At 35.1% G+C, this 22,170-nt stretch overlaps 2 protein-coding genes and 1 pseudogene across 6 annotated transcripts in view; 1 reads left to right on the forward strand and 2 right to left on the reverse strand.

Moving 5' to 3' along the window:
* Positions 1-6,335, reverse strand: part of LOC132289949 (probable protein S-acyltransferase 4) — a 31,115-nt gene extending 24,780 nt beyond the window's left edge. Inside the window, exon 1 of one of the 2 annotated variants that reach the window (XM_059790034.1) lies at positions 5,800-6,335. In XM_059790034.1, the coding sequence (XP_059646017.1) occupies positions 5,800-5,856 (57 nt within the window). In that variant the 5' untranslated portion in view covers positions 5,857-6,335. The remainder of the gene's footprint in view (positions 1-5,799) is intronic. The other variant, XM_059790031.1, reaches the window with a different exon arrangement.
* A 7,590-nt stretch (positions 6,336-13,925) lies between these two features.
* LOC132297643 (U2 spliceosomal RNA) lies at positions 13,926-14,065 on the forward strand (annotated as a pseudogene).
* Positions 14,066-21,274: 7,209 nt separating this feature from the next.
* LOC132289974 (protein kinase and PP2C-like domain-containing protein) overlaps positions 21,275-22,170 on the reverse strand; it is a 49,762-nt gene continuing 48,866 nt past the window's right edge. For all 4 annotated transcript variants that reach the window (XM_059790036.1, XM_059790038.1, XM_059790037.1 and 1 more), the window contains exon 12: positions 21,275-21,824. In XM_059790036.1, coding sequence (XP_059646019.1) covers positions 21,630-21,824 — 195 coding nt within the window. In that variant the 3' untranslated portion in view covers positions 21,275-21,629. The remainder of the gene's footprint in view (positions 21,825-22,170) is intronic.

Below are 22,170 nucleotides of genomic sequence, written 5' to 3' on the forward strand. Positions count from 1 at the left end.
AAAGTTCGGGATGGAAGGTTTGTCCGGTTTTGGGAGGATCCCTGGTGTGCGGATAAGTCTTTTGCTCTTTTGTTTCCAAGGCTGTTTAGGATTGCTGTTGACAAACATGTTATGGTTGCTAACTACTATTGCCTTGATAGCAGGAGGTTATCTTGGGATGTGCGATTCTGGCGATCTTTTCAGGATTGGGAGTTGGATGATGTCACTGGCTTGTTGGCTCTCTTGTACAGACAGGAGGTGGAGGGCACTGGTGTTGACTCCCTGATTTGGGTGCCTTCTTCTCAGGGGATGTTCCAGGTCCGGTCTTTTTTTGTGTGCCTCTCTGATTTTCATGGCGTTTCCTTCCCATGGAAGACGGTGTGGTTGTCCAAGGCGCCTCTTAGGGTGGCCTTTTTTGTGTGGATTGCAGCTTGGAGTAAGATTTTGACTTTGGATAACTTGAGGAAGTGAAGACATACTATTGTTAATCGGTGTTGTCTTTGTAAGTTGAATGGGGAGTCAATGGATCACCTGCTGCTGCATTGTCCTGTGGCTCATGATTGTTGGAGTCTCATTTTTTATTTGTTTGGTATTCATTAGGTCATGCCTCGGACATCTCGGGAATTGTTGGATATTTAGAGGGGCTAATGGGTGGGGGCTCAGGCGAGAGTCTTCTGGAGGGTAACCCCTTTTTGTGTTTGGTGGAGCATTTGGAAAGAGCAGAATAGAAGATCTTTTGATTGGAAGGAGTCCTCCATTGGGGTGTTGAAATTTTCTATTATTTGTACTCTTTTTTGTTGGGGTTGGGGGAGAGATTTTTCCTCGATTGAGGACATTGTGGACTTTTTGGGCTCCTTGAGATCATAAGTTCAGTTCTTTTTTTGTATAGCTTGGGACACGTTCCCCTTTTGAACGCCTTCTAATACATTTTACTTATCAAAAAAAAAAAAATGTATGCACATGTATGCCGAAGCAAAGACCCATCTCACTTTCTAATTTATTCTTTCCACAAAACATTAGAGCTGTAGATCATCTTCAAATTCATTCAATCCATCTGGGCTTCTAGCTTGATTAAGGAGACTTCAATCAAAAGATTTACTATGTATTCAAGATTGTATCAAGCAACAATCAAGATCCATTGTTTCTCCCATGTATATACATACACTCTTATATATATAACATGTGCGACGCACGTGAGCGAAATTGTTTGTATGACCGTAAAGTGAAAAATGTATAAGGATAATTTTTGTATAGAATTTTGTGTGGAATTTTTTGGGGTCTATTAGCAAGAGAATTGTTTTTATATATGCATTGAAATAAATAATATTATAAAATTTAAATATAAGAATAATGTTGTGTATAGAATTCTTAAGAGTAATTGTTAGAGTTTAGGAATTTATTAGTAGTTGATACACACAGGATATTTTCATTGTGCCCTCATCCCTTGACTTAAAAGTGAAGCTTGATAGTATGCCTGAGAAAGAGAAAAGAGAGGTGGTAGTATTGGTTGCAGCTATAAAGAAAAAGATATCAGTGTAGCTTGTCAGCAGCTTGGGTTGTGTTATGGGTTGTGTTTGGTAGGGTAGAGCTTCGATCTCTACCATCAGTTTCTATTCAAGAAGGGGGACACTTATTGACTATTGGGCCTCTTTGACCCAAGAATGGAAACCCAAAGTTCAATGGACTATTCATTCAATTAGTTTATCTATTCGCTTGGTCTCTTCCTAAAACTTGAATTCTTCCTTGAATACTCAAGGCACTTCAGGGAAAGGCAAGTGCGGTAGCGATAGAGGCGGCATTCAAAAGTATGAGCGAGATAGAAGAGAATTTACTGAGAAATCTTCTTCTTTTTGAGTTCACTTTAGGAATAGAGCTAGCAGGATATCCTTTGAACCCTTCTAGCTGATAAGCATTGAATTTTGCATATTCGAGCCCTTAAACGTGCATATGTTAATGTCTTAGTAATACTTATATTTTGGTTTTTATGTTTGTTTTCGTTTATTTGCTTTTTGTAGGTTTTTACCCAAAGAAATGAACAATTCCAAGTATTTAAAGCTTATGGCAATGTCCCGATGCTTAAGGAGATGTTTTGGACCTTCCGAGTTGACTTTGGGTGCAACCGAGATGATTTGAAGCAAAATGACCTTAAAAGCTCGGGCACTAGGTTCTTGTGCTTGAGCACTGCCCAAAGCTCGAGCATTGACTCTGAATGCTCGAGCACTCACCATAGGGAAGTTGAAAAATTGGCTAAGTATGCAAAGCTCGAGCACAAGACTCCAGTGCTTGAGCATAATTTTGGCTGGGAACATCAAAAGACGCTTCAGAAATCTCAGATCAGCTAGTGCTCGAGCACAAATGCCTTAGAAAAATTCTGATTGCATACGGGAAAGTCATAAATCTCTCCCTTTTTGTTTCCTTATGGGACTAATTGTCCCCAGAAGCTGTAAAGCCCATCCAAAAGGGATTAGGACTTTAAGATCATTATAAAAGGAGAGAAGACACATTGAAAGTTTCTTCTTGTCTCTTGGCTTCTTGGCGGCTTTTAAGGTTTTGAAAATTGAAGATTCCAATTGGCGGTCCATGTAGAAGATTTCTGCAACAACGATGATATCTTCCTTCTCCGTGTGTAGCTAAATCATCTCTTAGGGCATTGATCTAACTCTAGACTAAGTAGCATGGTTTGATTGTTCTTAACTTTGAGGATTTCTATGAATTGTGTATATCGATTGCATGGTTGTGAGCAATTGACTTAGTTGTACTAAGCAATTGGGTTTTAATGATTAATATCAGTTTTAATTAAATTAATCTCTTGTCTTAGAATTGATTTTATTATAATTAAATTCAAACTTCTCTTATTTTCTGTGATTATAGGAGTAGTGATCATGCAATGGTGCTTAATGAATATATGAATGAATGTTTTGATAATTCATGCCTAGAGAAAACGAGTTGTGTTGCATGGTAAATTAGAGTAGTAGACAATTTGTGCCGACCGAAGATGAGTATGGCTTAGTGTTTGCTCATATATACCTTCTTAATTGAATTGAAGTGTGATTGTAGCCACTTAATTCCCGAATATGCATAAGTATGAATTCCCAATTAACCATGTTATGAGGCTAATGGTGAAGTCAATACCCCAAGTACCCATTCTCTTGATTAGGGATGGCAACGGGGTTGGTTTGGAGCAGGTTTGCCTAAACCCGTGCCCATCTCGTTTATTTATTGACAACTGACCCGCCCCGTACCCGCAATAGGTTGAATTTTCATAATCCATCCCTGCACCGTTGGGACATGATTGTACCCGTGCCCACCCCATTTAGGATTTTATTTATTTATTTTTATTATTTTGAATTAAGCAATTTATAAATGTGTAACAGTTACATAGGTTTCAACGTGAGCTTGACACAGAAGGCAAAGGGCACAAAAAGAACATTAAAAATGAAGGCCCAATGGCCCAGTGCAAGGAAGTTAGTCCATACCAATAAGGAGTTAATGTTTAGGTTAACCTAAGTTACAAGACACGTATATACACATAAATATATATATATATATAAATAAATTTTTTAAAAAGAAAAAATATATAAGGCGGGGCGGGTGTTCGATTTTGTGCCCATACCCGCCCCTATGGTATAAAAAGCCTATACCCGTGATTAACGGGGCGGGACAAGGCGGAGCTCCAGCAGGGTGGTACAAATTGCCATCCCCACTCTTGATACCTATTCTTATAAACTTAGTTTAATTTCAATTAATTGCAATTTAGAAGTAGATAAACAACACAATTCTCTCTCTTTGAATCAAATAAGAATTAATTTTACACTTAACAGTACCAACACGGTCCTTGAGGTTCGACACCCTCTAAATAGCCCTATCCTACAAGGATTCATTCTATTGCGAATGATCTTGTAGAATTGACACACATCACTAGTTGCGCGCACACCTTTTACCAATGGAAAATTTCCTCGATTCTTGTAGAGAATAAAATTAGAAAAAAAGGTAAAGTTATATTTAAGAAAGAGTTAGATGGAGAACATAATAGAAATGGTATATTTATATTATTAAAAATGAATTATAAATAAAGAATAAATAAATAATGTACGGATAGTGTTGAAAAATAAGTAAATAATGTGGTGGTCAATCGTTGTTACTTGTGCCTTTGCGATGAGGAGACAGTTGATCACCTTTTGTTACATTGCAACATGGCTAGAGCTTGTTGGCATTTGATGCTTGGTTTGTTTGGGGTTCCTTGGGTTATGCCTTGTTCCTCTAGAGGATTGATTGAGGCTTGGAGAGGTTTCTCAGCTAGGGCTCTCATTCGGGATGCTTGGAGGGCTACGCCTTTCTATATTTGGTGGTGCATTTGGCTTGAGAGGAATAGTAGATATTTTGACAGAAAGGAGAAGCCTATTGCTATGCTTAAGTTCTCCATTATTTCTACTCTTTTTTGTTGGGTTTCGGGGAGAGATTATAGATCTATTGAGGAGATTATTCTTTTTTTAGCCTCTTTGAAGGCTTGAGTTGTTCTTTGTTTGGCCTTTTTGTATGTTTGGGATCCGCTCCCCTTTTGAGCGGTTTTTATATATTTGACTTACTTGTCAAAAAAAAAAAAAAAAAAGAGTTAGAAATAGAATTGAATTAGGTAAATTTATTAAAAATGTATTATAATAAATAAATAAATAATCTACTAAAACCCAAATTAATCTGTACCAAACTCAATAATGTACTGAAATAATAAAGTGAAACTCTTTAATATAAACCTAAACAAAGAATTATTATAATATGCTTAAAATAAATAAATAATGTAGTAAAACTGTTTAATAAACCAAAATAAATTATTATTATAATGGGAAGAGTTAGAAACAGAATAGAGTTAAGTAAAGGGTTAAAATCATAAAACCTCCCTCTACTTTCAAAATCGCGGATAAAACCCCAAGTAGAATAAAAAATAAAAAATAAAAACCAAATTTATCAAGTTACCCCAAACCCGTGACTGACCCATTAAATGGTGTGAAATGTCAAATTTGACCTTGCTATTTAATATTAAATTAAAAGCTATAATTATTATTTTAAAACTACAAAAATACTGCTTTATAATAATATTATTTAATGTTAGTTGGGTTGTTATCTGGCTAGATATAGATGACCCATTTCTCACCTCCAGTATTATTTTTGTCATTTTAAAATAATAATTATACACTTTAATTTAATATTAAATAGCAAGGTCAAATTTGACATTTCACAACCCATTTAATGGGTTGATCGCCTGGGGGGTGGGTTTATGATTTTAACCCTTAAGTAAATTGAATTGAAAAGGTAAATTTATATGATTAAAAATGTATTATAACAAACAAAAAATAAATAAATAATGTACTGAAACTCAATAATGTATTGAAACTCTTGGTCCTTTTAATAATAGTATAGATATAGATAATAAAATACAGATATGGATAAATACACACTGTTATTTTAAATTTAAAACTAAATTTTCAGCAAGGTTAATTTAGTAATTATTTGCCCAATCTACGGGGAGGTAAGTGTAATCATCCAAATTACAGGGGAGGTTTTTGTTATATGCTCAATCTATGGGGGAGGCAAGTGTAATTCACCCGATAATATATATTTATATATATATAGATAACAAGAAGAACAACAAAAGGTCAGATCATAGCCCATCCAATGATGATGCATGCATCTTAGAATTCCAAAACCACCAACGAATTAGGAAAGAAAATCAATTGAATTAACTACTCAATGTTTCTCAAACGGAGTAATATACGAGATGCGCATTTCATTAGATGATAGAGTAATTATAAGAGAGAGACTTACATTGCTCCCTTTCCAAACTTGATATAGCCTCTTGGGTCTTGGTTTCTTTTGTGCCATTAGGTCTGAATGAATGTAGTAGAAGATGGACCCAAAATTGACTGTTGTTGTCGTAGTCTCCAATTATAGCAGTCTCCAATTAAAACATTTTTCTTCTTGTTGTACTGCTTCGTGTAGTATCCATGAGCGAAAGAAGATATCAGAAATCAAAACCAATGTTGTCGACTTGGAAATTGTACGTATATAATTGATCGATCTTCTTGTTTAAATGCAACGATGATGGGTTTGGGTATGATTATATCAGAAATTGAGGGAGATTTGAGTTGAAACGGAGGGAAGAAGGGCGTTGGGTGGAAGGCGGCGGTGTGAGAAAATCAGCTGCTTCTGCTCTGTCTGTCTCACCTATTTCCTTCTCGGACGATTAACCCAAGAGTACTTCACCCCGCTCTCTCTCTCTCTCTAAAAGTCACACAAACACAACCTCTCTCAGCTGGCAAATGTTACCTGCCGCTACGGCGGATCTTTCAAGTTTGTAGCAGCCTTTCCGCGGGTTAAATTATTATCAATAATTAAATTTAATTATTACTATTTCCCCACTCCTAATTAATTAATGCTATTAACTAACATATATGCCTGGCATCCTTTGCTTTCCCTTGTTGCTGCTGTAACGCTAACTAACGTGCTGGCACAGCATATTTATATATGATACTTTAATTTAAATCTGTCTACTTGTAATACACACCCGGCACGTTATTTTAAACTTTTATAAGTTTTATTTCTGCCGAATCAGCTCAAACAGCAGGTGCTTTTACACATATGAGAATATGAGATTGCCAGCCTTTTCCATTTTTTTTTTCTTTTCTTTTTTCTTTGCGAATTGCAATAAATCCCATTTGACTTTTACAGTTTTGCATTGAACCTTCTTTTCATTATTATTATTTTTTTGGCAATCCCCCATTAACCGCAGGTTTACTTTAAAATACCCACCAAGTCAAGGGGGTAACATATATTATTTTTTTCATTTTTATTTACTCATATTATATATTATTATTTATATTTTTTATTTTATACAATGCATATATATATATATATATATATATATATATATAGGCATTTGAACAAACAATTAGATGGACAAAAATAAATCTTAATTATCAAAAATTATTGAATGCCATAAAATAGCTATTAATCCTACATTAGTTCAACTTTATTGTACCATGTATATGTAAATATGTTTATATATGTGTGTATGGTTGAAAAATGAAAAGTGTGAACCTTTTTTTTTTTTTTTCAATAATTGAAATGCGTAAACTTTATAATAGATCATTCATGTAAAGTATTAACTTTATTCAAGAAGGCATATTACGGATCGTTTATAATTTACCTCTTCAACGTAGTAGGCTTATCTTTCATTTAAAGAAAAGAAAATGTTTTGGTTGCATTGGACAAAAAAAATTCAGGGAAAATATTATTGCATGATTTTATTATGCTATAAATGTTCTAAAGAAATAACAAGTATTGCACTCGTAACTATGAATTTTACTTTTTATTTTTATTTTTTATTTTTTCTATAACTAAAAATATAGTGATGGATGTAACATAAAATACAAATTCAAATATTTAGTATTTGAGAAAGGGAATCTATATATATACGCTTTCTCAAATAGTATATATATATATATATATATATATATATATATATATATATATATATATATTAGCAAAATTCACAAAATTGGGTGAATTGCATAAAACCCCCTTGACTTGGTGGGGTATTTTAGTAATTATTCCTCTAAAGTAACCCTGTTTAATTGGAGGGGCTTTGTGCCAAATAAATAAAATTAAAAGGGGGTAATGCAAAAGGTAACAAGTCAAGAGGATTTAATGCAATTCATTTTTTTCTTTCCTTTTTTTTTTTAATTTTTAGGTCACATGGGAAAAGTGGCCTTGATCACAAAATTCATATGGTGCTATAATTTTTCAAAATTCAAAAAAATAGTTAATTTGTAAATTGTACATTGTACACTAAAAATTTATTAAAAATTTCAATTAGCCCCTCAGATTTTTTTTTTTTTTTTTTTAAAAAAAAAAAAAAAAAACGCATCTACATTAGCTCCAAAATAGGGTTTGTAAATAACTTTGCCTTGTATTATTGAAACTTATATAAATCTTTAACTTGGATCCTTTTAGCCATACTTTAGAAATTTTTCTTATTTTTTGGGGCGGAATTTTTCTTATTTTTTATTTATACCCCAAAAAAAATAGTTAATTGGTAAATTGTACACTCAAAATTTATTAAAAATTTCAGTTAGCCCCTCAAATTTTTTTTTTATAAAAAAACACTTCTACATTGGCTCCAAAATAGAGTTTGTAAATAACTTTGACTTGTATTATTGAAACGTATATAAATCTTCAACTTGGACCCTTTTAGCCATACTTATGAAAGCTCGAATTGTGAAACAAAAAATTAAGTTCATTATTATTGCAATCATTACCGCAACACAACGTTATTTCATTACATATACACATGTAAAATAGGGTCAAGTGCAAAAAACACCGCTAATGTATACTTTGTGTAGCAATTTCACTCCTTATTTGAAAAAGTGTGCTAAAAACACCAATGTTTTTTTAAAATTGTGCGAAAACACCCCTCAATAAAAAATCTGACATAAAGTAGTGCTATAATACCCGTTTTACACTTTTACTATTCCGAAAATGCCCAAAGGGGGGTGTATGCTAATAATCTCATAGTATAAGAGGTATTATGTGCACATTAACTATATTTAACCCAGTTTTAAGAATTTTTTTACTTTTTCGGGGAAAAAAAAAAATTAAATCTCTCTATATTTCCGCTAACAGTGTATTATCTCTTAAAAAAAGAAAAAGAAAAAAAGAATTGTTTGTCACAATTGTCAAACAGTATATCATATGGAATAAAAACTTCAGTTCCTTTTATAATTATGGAAAAGAAAAAAATTATTTCTAATTAAATTTTTATATAGTTATCAATTTTCATTAAAAATATAATTAAAAATAATTATTCATTGTATATAAACAATATATATTTAATTTTTTAAACTTTAGAATTTGCAATAAATTTTCACACACATATATATATATATATTTGCATTGCAACAAATGGGTATTCAATCTTTATTGGGAAAAAAAACAAATAAATGGGTGTTCAATCGCCTACCATCATTGTACTATTCAAATCACGATAAAACTACGTTCTCAATTAAATATAATCGTTAAGATCAAGAGATTCAAAACAATAATAGTTTATAAGGTGCAGAAAACACCCCTATAATAAGCTTACCCCTCATGTACTAAATGGCCAATTTTGTCATTTCATAAAATGATGCATTTTTAAATAATATGTAAAATGTGTATATAAGGGCAATTTAGTCAAGGTATAACTTAAATGTGTCAAGAGTGACCTATTTGCACCAAATTGAAACTTTGGGGGTGTTTTCTAGCACATGAGGGGTGTGATTTGCACTGTAAGCATACTATAGAGTTGTTTTCTGTACTTGACCCGGCAAAATATCTATTATATTAATTCAAGAGATAAAACGAGAAAAATATGCCCCCTCCTGTTTAATAAAACTATATAAACCTTTTTTGTCAAACATCGTCATTATCATCGCCATCCTTGCCTTGATCCCACAGCCACATGATTTTTTTTATTATTTTTTGCCATTTTATTTTATTACAAAGAATAGTTAATTTTTAAAAATAATTTCTAGTGATTTCATCCAATATTAATTTCGAGGGTCCTCTTTGTCTCATCGGTGCATTTATAAGTCTTTTGTGTATATGTCCATGCCACCTAAGTCTACTCTTTGTAATCTTGTCACTAATAGGCGTCGGCCAAATTTCTCCCTCACATTTTGGTTTGCGACCCTATCTCTTCTAATGACTCCTATCATCTACCTTAATATTATCATTTTCGCTACATAAATTCATTGTTCTTCTTTTTTAAAGCCCGACATTCTACACCATTTAACATAGTTGGCATAATAACTGTTATATAAAATTTTCTTTTTAGTCTATGTGACATTCGTTTATCACACAAAAAATTAGTAGCTTGCATCTTTTTGTTCAACCTGAGAGCATTGAGAAAAAGGAGAAAGTGTTGTGAGTAGGGATGGCAATTTGGCCCGCCCCCGCAGTTACCAGCCAGTTACCCGCCTCGTTTTTGGCAGTTTTGGGGAGCCGTTTAACTTATAAGGGTGGGATGGTTTGATGTAAAAAAAAACCCGCGCAGATTTGATACAGGGGCGGGGAGAGGTCACCCCGCCCCGTTTAGACAGACAAATTACTTAAGTACCCTTATTTCATTAGTATATATATTTTTCAGTATATTTATTAAGTACCCTATATAACAATATTAAAGCAACAAATGAATTTGATTAGAAGGAAAGTTGCAACAGTGAAGAACTGAAGATGTGTGAAAAAAAAAAAAATAGCAAATCTATTTCAACAAGAAATAAATTATGGTCTTAAACGGGGAGGGACGGATACCCGCGGGAGTAAAAATGTTTAACGGTTGCGGGCATGGGGTGGAAAGTCCCCCCATTTTTGCGGTTTTGGGCTGGGACGAGGGCGGGGTTTTTAAACGGTTGCGGAGGCAGGGGAGGGTACACCCGCCCAAACCCGCCCCTATTGCCATCCCTAGTTGTGAGACTGTGAACAACAACAATGATATCATATATATTAATACTTTTAATTGTCACTTCCTAAACGAAAGCTAATAAAGTAATAATGTTGTTTTTGTTAAAATTTGTGAAATTTTATTTAGTTAAAATCATTATTTTTTTCTTAATCTTCCATCTAAGTAATCATTTTTCTTAATCATTTTTCCAAAAATTGAATTTTTGATCATCTAATAATGTGTTTTTTTTTTCCCCTTACCTCTTCTCTTCTTAATTGTAATTGTTTCCTCTTTTCTATATTTTTTGTTCCATATCCATTTTTCATCTATTTATTTAAGTTATATTTTTCTTAACACATATATATTAGGGTAAAGTGCAGAAAACTCCTTGAACTCAAGCCTATCACGTGACAACCCAAATTTAATTAAATAACTATACATCCCTTATGAAAGGTAAAAGACCATAGTTCCCTTCTATTACCGTTTGCCCTATTTCTCATTCGTAATAGTCCCTAATTCCCTTTCACTCCATCTTGCCTCATCAGTCGATCAAGACTAAACCTACCCCCCCCCCCCCCCCCCTCTCTCTCCATATATATAGCATCATTCCGTTCAATTTTGTGAAGGGGTGTGTGGTGTGTATACACACATATAAATTAAAGAAATTGACGCTTAGAAAATGGAATTTGATAGCTCTACTCCGGCAACTCTGAAAAAAGAAGTATTTCAAAATCAAGAATCACATAAAAACTTTGGTATATATATATACACACACACACTAGTAAAAATGCATGTGTAATGTACGTGAATAACAATCAATGTAAATGTAATTCAAGTAAAAAAATTTAAAATAAAAATATAATATTGAAGTTTATAGCATATTTATAAATCATAAAAATGGGAAGTACCCTAATAATCTATATCTATACTATTATTAAATGTGCAAAGAGTTTCAGTGTTTCAGTATTTCAGTATTTATTTATTAATATAAAAAAGAATTTTTATAAACAAAAAATTACCTAAAAATTATTTAAAGAGTTTAATTCAAATTACAAATTACCTAATAAAATTTATAAAAATTAATTTAAAGAGTTTAATTCAAATTACAAATTACCTAATAAATTCATTTTTCTTGTCCCACATTGGTTTTAAGTAAAAAAAGATTACATAGAAGCCTCTTATAAAACTATAGACTTAAAGAAATAATAATCACACCTTTCTCGGCCTTTTGGCTAAGATCAAGTATAATATTAAATTTTTTTAGGTCGGCTTTTTGGCTAACCTTTCTTGGTCTTTTGGTTAAGATAAAGTGTAGTACTACTTTCTCGGCCTTTTGGCTAACCTTTCTTAGTCTTTTTGGCTAAGATTAAGTGTAGTACTACTTTTTTGACCTTTTAGATATGTCATTTTTCAAAAATAGGCCGCCTAAGGACCACAAATGCTTCATATATGTAAACATTTCAAACATGTGACAATAGAAATTTTAAAATCATGACAATACAGGTCCTCATTGAACAGCAGTGACACGAGCATTGTCTAAGCAATTCAATTAACCACAGAAAAATATAACAAATGGAATTAAAGAAATTAAGAACTACAAACATTAAAATGGACCTAAAAGAAAAGGTTATGAAACATATTAAAATGCTGAGATGAACTATCATAGACAAGGAACATATTAGCCATAGTTATAAGTCTCGCTAGAAGTTAGCAGATATTCCAAAAAATAGAGAAGCATTAAGAGTAATAATAACAACAGATAATAACAAAAGAATACAAGTCACCATCTTAATGCCATCTGGAAAGGTGTCGTAAGGTAGGATGTAAACACATCAACAGGAAAATCAGCACTCTGAGGAAGAGTCTCATGTGCCTCGCAGACTGCAAGCAGAATACAATCCCTTTTGGATAGTCCAGAAGAGCTAGATGTTAAGATCAAGTATAGTACTACTTTCTCAGCCTTATTATTACTTAATAAAATTTAAATAAAATATAAAAATTATTACCTAATAAAATTCAAATATAATATTTATTAAAACTCTAACATAAAAGTCTAAAAATTATTTTAACACAAATTACCTATTTATCTATTTGTTATGAATTTTTTAATAAAATGAAATCTAATTTGACAAGTATTATTAATATAAAAATTATTTATTAATTGATATAAAAAGAGGTTTTAAAAAAGTTTCTATAAAACTCTAACATAAATTACCTATTTATTTATTTATTATGAGTTTTTTAATAAAATAAAATCTAATTAGACAAGAATTATTCATATAAAAGAAATATTTATTAATTGATATAAAAAGATATTTTAAAAGAGTTTCTATTAAACTCTGACACGAAATATATTTTAACTCTAACACGAATTATAGAAACTCTAAAAATTATTACCTAATAAAATTCAAATAAAATATAAAATTTTGTTACCTAATAAAATTCAAATAAAATATTTGTTAAAACCCTAACACGAAATATATTTCAATTTACCTAATAAAATTCATAAATATAAATTTAAACAGCATAAAAATTAATTAAATAAGTTTAATTCAAATTGCAAATTACCTAATAAAATTCATTTTTCTTGTCCCACATTGGTTTTGAGTTATAAAGGATTAAATAGAAGCCTCTTTTAAGAGTATAGACCTAAAGAAATAATAAAAACACATTTCTCGGCCTTTTAGCTAACCTTTCTCGGCCTTTTGGCTAAGATCAAGTGTAGTCTTACTTTTTCGGCCTTTTGCTAACCTTTCAAATTATTTAAAGACTCTAATTCAAATTACAAATTACCTAATAAAATTCATAAAAATTAATTTAAAGAGTTTAATTCAAAATAAAAATTACCTAATAAAATTCATTTTTCTTGACACAGTATTTCACTATTTAATTATTAATATAAAAAAAGAGTTTTTATAAACAAAAAATTACCTAAAAATATTTAAATATTTTAATTCAAATTACAAATTACGTAATAAAATTCATTTTTCTTGTCCCACATTGGTTTTAAGTAAAAATGATTGTATGGAAGCCTCTTATAAAACTATAGATCTAAAGAAATAATAATAAGTGTAGTATTAAATTTTTTTGGGTAGGCCTTTTGGCTAAGATCAAGTGTACTACTACTTTCTCGGCCTTTAGACTAAGATTAGGCTAAGATCAAGTGTAGTACTACTTTCTCGACCTTTTGGCTAAGATCAAGTGAAGTACTAATTTTTTTTGGGTCGGCCTTTTGGTTAAGATCAAGTGTAGTACTACTTTTTCGACCTTAGTATTTCGGTATTTATTTATTAATATAAAAAAAAATTATCTAAAAATTATTTAAAGAGTCAAATTCAAATTACAAATTACCTAATAAAATTCTTTTTTCTTATCCCACATTAGTTTTGAGTTATAAAGAATTACATAGAAACCTCTTATAAAACTATAGACCTAAAGAAATATTAATCACACCTTTCTCGGCCTGTTGATTAACCTTTCTCAGCCTTTTTGGCTAAGATCAAGGGTAATACTAATTTTTTTTTGGGTCTAGTCAACTAGAGTAGCTTGCTACTTTAGTGATACTAGCATCTCCTTGGTGTTGCACTAGTACCAAGTTTTGGTGCACCCTCCAAATTAAAATGTACCTAATAAAATTTGTTTTTCTTGTCCCACATCGGTTTTGAGTTATAAATGATACATGGAAGCCTCTTATAAAACTATAGACCTAAAGAAATAATAATCACATTTTCTTCTTGTTTTGCAGAATCATCAACCCTTTATATTTTTTATTTTGCTTCTTTTCAGGTGACAATTATTACTCTCTAAGGCATTCTGGTCTGAAACTGTTTTGTCTAAAACTGTAAACAATTAGAAAATATATGAAAATATATATTATATAAATTAGAAAACATTCTTCACATGCATTGCACGTGCCTTTTACTAGTAATATTATAAGTATATAGATATATATTCTATTAGTACCCTAAGTTGAATAAAAATTAAACTATATTATTAATATTTCTTTTGACAATTTGAGGGGTGTCAAGGTAAGGGTATAAGCTTAAAGATTGAATCATTATGCTTTTGTTATAAGGTTTGACTTATTTAGGTTTGCCTAAATTTGGATTGAGAATCCTATTGTATTGGAGCAAGGAATTATTAATGTAAAACTTTACTATTTATATTAAAACTTAGGATAAATATAAAAAAATAAAAAAACCTCAACCATTAACGTTTTGTAAATAATGCCACTGAATTACAACTTACCCCTTTGAACTATTGATTTGGTGCAGTTAACAACAATCTGGTAATTGAGTTGGTCGGAGAAATAAAAAGACACATTTACCCCCCTTTAAAACCACGTAGTTTCATATTTATGACACTTAAAAAAATGAGGTGGAGGATAGTAATATCATAAACCAATTAGACATTGACAACACACCAACACATACCATCTGTTATATCGAGAGAGTCTCTGTTCAATAGTAATAATAATAATAATAATTTTCTCCATCCTCACCGTGTCACCAGTCGCCTTCTCAATCCGTCACCACCTCAGCCTATCACCAACACCATTACCGCCCTTAAACTTGAACCAATGAACCAGTGAACCACCATCTCTCTATCATTTAGAAACTCAATGAATTCATACTGAAACATACATCACCACACATCGTTAAACAATTGAAAGCCGCTGTCACCAACTCACCTCCGCCACCACCATCACGGCCACCTCGATCACCATTCATCTCCACCAGCACAATCGCAACGTCAACCAATCCAACCATAATGGAAAATTAACCATACACCGCCAAACCCAATCGGACCACCTAAACTACTGCCACCACCCGTGACCCAAGGCCGTTCTTGAGATTGATAAAATTTTGAGAGGCATTAGGCGAACTTTAATGTGAGGTCCTTTATATACAAGTATTTACATGCGTAAAAAAATTACTCCGTGCGAGAGTGCGAAATTTTTTATTACAATGAGAAAATAACTACATAAAATATATTAATGCTGAAAATACAAAAAACAAAAAACAAAATACGGTCTATTAGTTTCTCTCAAATTATACATTTGTCATCCCTCCTAATAAAGTAAAAAATATATAATTTCTTAACAAATGCTTAGTTCACTCCTTACGGGATAGATGAGCTAAAGAGTTATAATGATATCACATTAATTTAAACTCTAAAAAGATTTTCAAGTTTTAAAATGGATCAAGTTTAGAACTTTTAACCCATTTTAAATTTCTAAAAAAAAAAATGTAGAATTTTGCCTTAACGGAGTTCTCAACTTCAAATGACTTCAAACACCCAAGCATTTCCCCTTTTTATCAAATCAATTATATAGGTAATACAAAACTTATTTATATTTATTTAAATTTCATCAAAAATATATTATTTAATCCAATAATAAAGGACTGCATTCAATTTAAAGTAATTATTGACATACATACATATTAACATGTAAAATTAATAAAGGGCAGCATTTAATTTCAGAGTTAATTACTGAAATACACACTAATATACATATAAATTAATAAAGGGCCAGATTCAATTTCGAATTTAATTACCAAATTTTGAAGGGCCCAATTTTAAATGGACTAATAAGAGTGTGAATTCATTTAATTGAAGGAATCGGACCAATGATCTTAAGTTGTTTTTTTTTTTTTTTTTTGGGGCCTATCACTCATGGGAAGCGGCTCTGCCGCCACTTAGGGCTGCAACTTGGGCAGGCTAACCCAGCCGAACCCAACCCCAACCCAGGAATTTAGAAATTTGGGCTTTAAATTCATAAATCGGGTTGGGTTTTGTTAAAACCCAAACATATTCAGGCTGGGCTCGGGCTTAACCCAAACCCAACCCAAAACCCAAAATAAAATTTTTTCTCTCTCCTCTCTCTCTCTGCCGTCATCCCCTCTGCTGCTGCTGCTGCCGCTGCTTTCAAAAATTAAAACAAAACCCATACTTACAAGTTCGCAGTTGGAGAGAGAGAGGGGGGCAAGCTTGAGAGTTGAGAGACAGCGGCTGAAGCTTACGAACTGCGAACCCGAACTGGAACTGCGGGCAATGGAAACTGAAAGATATGGGTTTTGATTTTTTGAACAATCTGAAATGATATGCCGATATGGGGGTTTTGAACTTTTGATTCTTGCAGACAGATAGATAAACTGAAATATATGGGTTTCGAACTCCTGATTCTTGTAGATTTTGTAGTTTGCAGTTGGAGAGAGAGAGATTCGGTAAGTTCAGAGTCGAGAACAAGAATAGAGATGGAGGCGATTGGGGAGGCTGAAATGATTTGCCCTAAAAATATTTTGTTTTTTAATAATAATATAATCAAATATATAATATAAATTCCTGAAAAATAAAATAAAATAAAATAAACTCAACCTGTCAACCAGACCCAATCCGCCCGGAAATATTTAGTCCGGGTTAAGGTTGGGTTGGGACTGGGCTGAGTTGGGCCGGCCCAACTTGCAGCCCTACCGCCACCACCATCGTCGCTACCTCACCAACCGTATCTTCTCTCTAGAAACTCAAACAATTCACAGTGAACCAAAGAGAAAGACGTTACCATACAGTCGAGCAACCAGAACCGAAGGTCACAGAGACGGGTACACAACGAGAGATGCAAAATATTCAAAAACGTATCAAAATTAAGGAGATATGTCCGACACGAACCAATAGTGAAAGGTATTGTGAGATGAATGAAGTTGATTTGGGCCTTCAATTTTGCTATTTTCTCAAAACGGGCGAAGGTTCTGCAATTGTGCATTTGGGCGTATATATATAAACACACAAAATATATATATATATAAATTGATGAATTGTTGTTGTAGTCACCCGGAGTAAGCAATCAGATTCCATTTTCTCGGCATCAATTTCTTGAATTTGTATGTAATATAGACAGAGACACATACACAAATATATATGCATAGAAGGCCTGTTTGGTTGGTTTAATGGACACTGCTTTTTTAGCTTCCTTAGTGTCACGCCCCGCCTATGGAGGTTGTACCACGCAGGCGACACGCAGACGCTGCATGGCAACTACATGGCAAGTGGAGTTTCTAGAGTCTTCCGGAGTAGTCTAGAGTTGTGTGGAAGATTCTAGATATGTGTAGTATATTCTAGAAGTGTGTGGAAGGTTCTAGAATTTTCCAGAATTGTGTGGAGTAGTATGGAGGGTTCTAGAATGTTGTAGATATGTATGGAGATGTGTAGAAGGTGGAAGAAGATTCTAGAGAATCAATCTCCACCGTTGGTTAGAATGCATCCTAGCCATCCATTAGGGATGGGGATGCCTATAAATAGGAGTAGGACTTCATTTTGCAACCAACAAGTCCTAGAGTGAGTCTTGAGAGCCTTGTAGAGAGTTTGAGTGCTAGCCTTGTACAAAATATTCTTTGAAGTAATAGAAGTGTTCTTTCCTTGCCAACTTAAGTGTCTTAGTGTGTGTGAGTGTGCAAGCCAAGTGAGGAGAGGGCGAGGGCCACTACAACACTAGTAAGCGCACGAGGGGAGTGTGTTGGCTAAGGTGTGCACGGGAGTTAGGCTGACCAAGTACTTGCGAGAGTGGAAGTAACGTCTTGGTGCCGCACGGGAGTAGCTAGAGTGGTGCTGAAACTCTAAGCCCGTGACAGTTGGTATCAGAGCAGGTTCGTCAAGGGAGCTTTGTTGGAGTAGACATGGCTAGCGGAGGAGACCACCAAGTCCACATCTTAGAGCAGAGATTGGAGGAGAAGCTTGCCACACACTTGGTCTACACGGAGACCAAGTTTAATAGGCTCGAGAGAAGGATGGCGGAGCTCTACGAGCTGATTGATGGCATCACCAACAAGGCGCAAGAGAAAGAAAGGGACTTGCATGATCGGGTAGACGACTTGCGCATGGAGATTGCCGAGTGTAAGAAGGAGTTCTCCCAGGCGCGCGAGGTCGTGGTGAAGCCCAGGAAGAAGAAGGCGCCGGAGCCCAAGGAGTACGATGGGGCAAGGAATGCGCGCCAGATTGACAACTTCTTCTGGCACATGGAGCGGTACTTCGAGTGTATAGAGATCGAGGATGATGAGGAGAAGGTGCAGACAGGCACTATGTACCTCACGGACACTGCCGCTCTATGGTGGAGGCAGCGCTTCACTGGTAGAGGCGCAAGAGCAGTTGACACATGGGAGGAGTTCAAGAGGCAGCTCAAGAGGCAGTTCTACTTTGAGTGCGTTGAGGACCTGGCCATGATCAACCTAAGGCGCCTGAAGCAGAAGGGCAGCATAAGAGAGTATGTGAAGGAGTACTCTAACTTGATGCTGGAGATCCCAGAGATGCCGGAGCGGCAACGCGTGTGCTTGTTCATTGATGGGTTGCAGTCTTGGGTAGCCACAGAGCTGAGAAGGAGGGAGCCTAGAGACTTGGCATCTGCAATGGCTATAGCGGAGCGCCTTGAAGACTTTAGGCACGATGACAGGAGGGCCACGTCTCCCAGGAGGGACCACGGCAAAGGTGGGGGAGACCGTCGCTTTAAGAAAAGGGGCTCGCCCAAGTCAAGTGATGATGAGCACAGCGATGAGGAGAGACGCCCATGCCATGATAAGGGCAAGGACCATGGAGAGAGGTCTAAGGCTAGTGGCAAAGGGGAGCGCCGCGATAAGGGCAAGTGGGAGCCGAAGTGCTACTTGTGCGAAGGGCCGCATATATTGCGACACTGCCCCAACAAGAAGACCATGAGCGCCCTTGTGAAAGATAAGGGCAAGGGCAAGGTGGACGATACGGGCAGCGACGAAGACAGGTGCATGGGGGCTATGCAGATGCTGAGTAGCATGGCGCATGACAACAAGAAAAAGGGCAAGGCGAAGAAAGTAACTGGGGTGCGCTATGTGGATGTGCAGGTTGGTGGCAAAGCCGTGCAAGCGTTGGTGGACACGGGCGCCACACATAACTTCATTACCCCAGAGGAGGCGCAACGACTTGGCTTGGAGATGCGCAAGACGGAGGGATGGATCAAGGCCGTCAACTCCGAGGAGGCACGCGTGAGTAAAGTGTGCAAGGAGGTGGAGCTATGCATGCAAGAATGGAAGGGCAAGGCCGACTTCCAGGTTGCGGAGATAGACGACCATGACATGGTGCTGGGGCTGGAGTTCATGGACAGGAACAACGCCGTGGACAGGAACAACGCCGCGCCACTACCATGCATTGGTGCGTTGATGATACTTGGAGGTGAAGAAGGCAAGGCCGCACGCATGGTGCCGCTCATGGGCAGGAAGGAGAGTCCAAAGGTGGCAGTCAACACGATGGAGCTCGTGGGGACTTCACATCTCCCGAAGGGCGCTCGTACGTTTGGGCCAAGGACATATGCGCAAGTGCTGATGACCTGCGAGAGGCTGGGTCAGCTGAAGAAACCGTGACGAGGGCGTCACGGAAATGGGTGGGGGAGAGTGTCACGCCCCGTCTATGGAGGTTGTACCACGCAGGCGACACGCAGACGCTGCATGGCAACTGCATGGCAAGTGGAGTTTCTAGAGTCTTCCGGAGTAGCCTAGAGTTGTGTGGAAGATTCTAGATATGTGTAGTATATTCTAGAAGTGTGTGGAAGGTTCTAGAATTCTCCAGAATTGTGTGGAGTAGTATGGAGGGTTCTAGAATGTTGTAGATATGTATGGAGATGTGTAGAAGGTGGAAGAAGATTCTAGAGAATCAATCTCCACCGTTGGTTAGAATGTATCCTAGCCATCCATTAGGGATGGGGATGCCTATAAATAGGAGTAGGACTTCATTTTGCAACCAACAAGTCCTAGAGTGAGTCTTGAGAGCCTTGTAGAGAGTTTGAGTGCTAGCCTTGTACAAAATATTCTTTGAAGTAATAGAAGTGTTCTTTCCTTGCCAACTTAAGTGCTTTAGTGTGTGTGAGTGTGCAAGCCAAGTGAGGAGAGGGCGAGGGCCACTACAACACTAGTAAGCGCACGAGGGGAGTGTGTTGGCTAAGGTGTGCACGGGAGTTAGGTTGACCAAGTACTTGCGAGAGTGGAAGTAACGTCTTGGTGCCGCACGGGAGCAGCTAGAGTGGTGCTGAAACTCTAAGCCCGTGACATTAGGGTCAGTTTGGTTAGCGTGAACTAACTAGAAAGGAAACGAAATTTTTTAAAATTATTTGGTAGTTTGGTTAGCGTGAAAAGGAAAATTTTCAGAAAAGTAATATTTCTGCAACTAATTGATTTTCCTCAAAATGTTTCCTCTATAAAACACGCGAACATTTCAGTTTCGCGTATTGTGTCAGTTATACTTCTTTTTGATAAATTAAGACTCCTACTTATATTATAACTCTTTGACTCTTTAATTTAGGACTTCTAACAAGCATAATGTATTTTACTTGGTACTAATTAAGTTACAATTTTCTACTCTTTAAAATAGGACTTTATATATATGCACGCACATATATTTTTATTCATAAAAAAATTATTTATATTTTTTATTATGCTTGTTGCTTGATGTATTTTTCTTGGTACTGAATTCATAAGGGTAATTTTGGTATATAAATCAATTTCTTTTCACATTCTTGCTAACCAAACTAGTGAAACAACATTTTCCCACAAATTCTTTAAAAAAAAATCATGCTAATCAAATGCATAATAGAAACATAATTTTCTGTTCTTTTACTTCACTTTCTTTTCTTTTCACTTTCCACCATCAATTTCCGGCTAACCAAACGAACCCTAAGGGTTATATGGTCATTTAAATAAAAACGGGCTGTCACGTGACCTGTTAATGTTGAAATTCAAACGGCCAATTGCCAGAACTTAATCAAAAGAAAGTCTACTAACCAGGGAACTCTTAAAAGTAAAATGAGAATTCGCTATTCAGGTCTCAAATACTTTTATTTGTTTATTTCTGAATACTACAGTACTTCTCTTTCAGAAACACTAAAAAATGATAACATTTCTTGGTTAGATTTTGTAATGTCAAAGGGGTGATGTGTGAACTCAACTGAACTTTGAGTTCACCATCAGGGTAAAACGTAACATTAACTTTGAAGTTCGATGTATTGAATGCTAATACATGTTTCAAATATATCAATTCTACAACATAAGGCTGAACTTCCCAACTAACAGTAATACTATAACAAACACTCCACATGAAGCGGTGTACCTTCACCACGACCAAATATTCACCACTCCCTGCAAGTATAGAGAGAATGACCATGAACCTAGTAAATCCTCTCTGCTGTAGAGACTGGGCGCAGAAAGACAACAATAACAGTTATGTTATCTTTGCTGCCACGTTCAGCAGCTTCAGTTGCCAATCTCTTCGAGCACATTCCAGGCTCTTTCACGGTGTCCTTGATTATGCTCACGACCTCTGCATTGTCCATAACATCCCAGAGGCCATCACTAGCAATTACCTGACAATCAAAAGACATATTACTTGCCTTGGGAGGAAACCGTGATTCTCACAAAACCATCCGTTTGAATAAAACTTCATGTATGGACCCAGCTATACATGAAACATATCTCATAAGCATCAGCAATGGCAATCATCATGTGATCCTATCCAGCCATGCATTATTTTGCTTTTCTTCTCAAGGTAAAATTTCATTGTTTGACAAACACAACAATAAAATACATCAGGAATGAATAATATACGCACAAAAGCAACGCTGGAAAATTATTTTACATTCTACTTTTTTTCTTTTAGTCTATGTTACATGTCTTCAAACCCTGTGGAAACATGAGAATCATGTAAATGAA

The sequence above is a fragment of the Cornus florida genome, unplaced genomic scaffold (assembly GCF_030987335.1).
Source record: "Cornus florida cultivar Cherokee Brave unplaced genomic scaffold, ASM3098733v1 CherokeeBrave_3.0.0_Hap2_Chr02, whole genome shotgun sequence".
Taxonomy (NCBI): Eukaryota; Viridiplantae; Streptophyta; class Magnoliopsida; order Cornales; family Cornaceae; genus Cornus; species Cornus florida.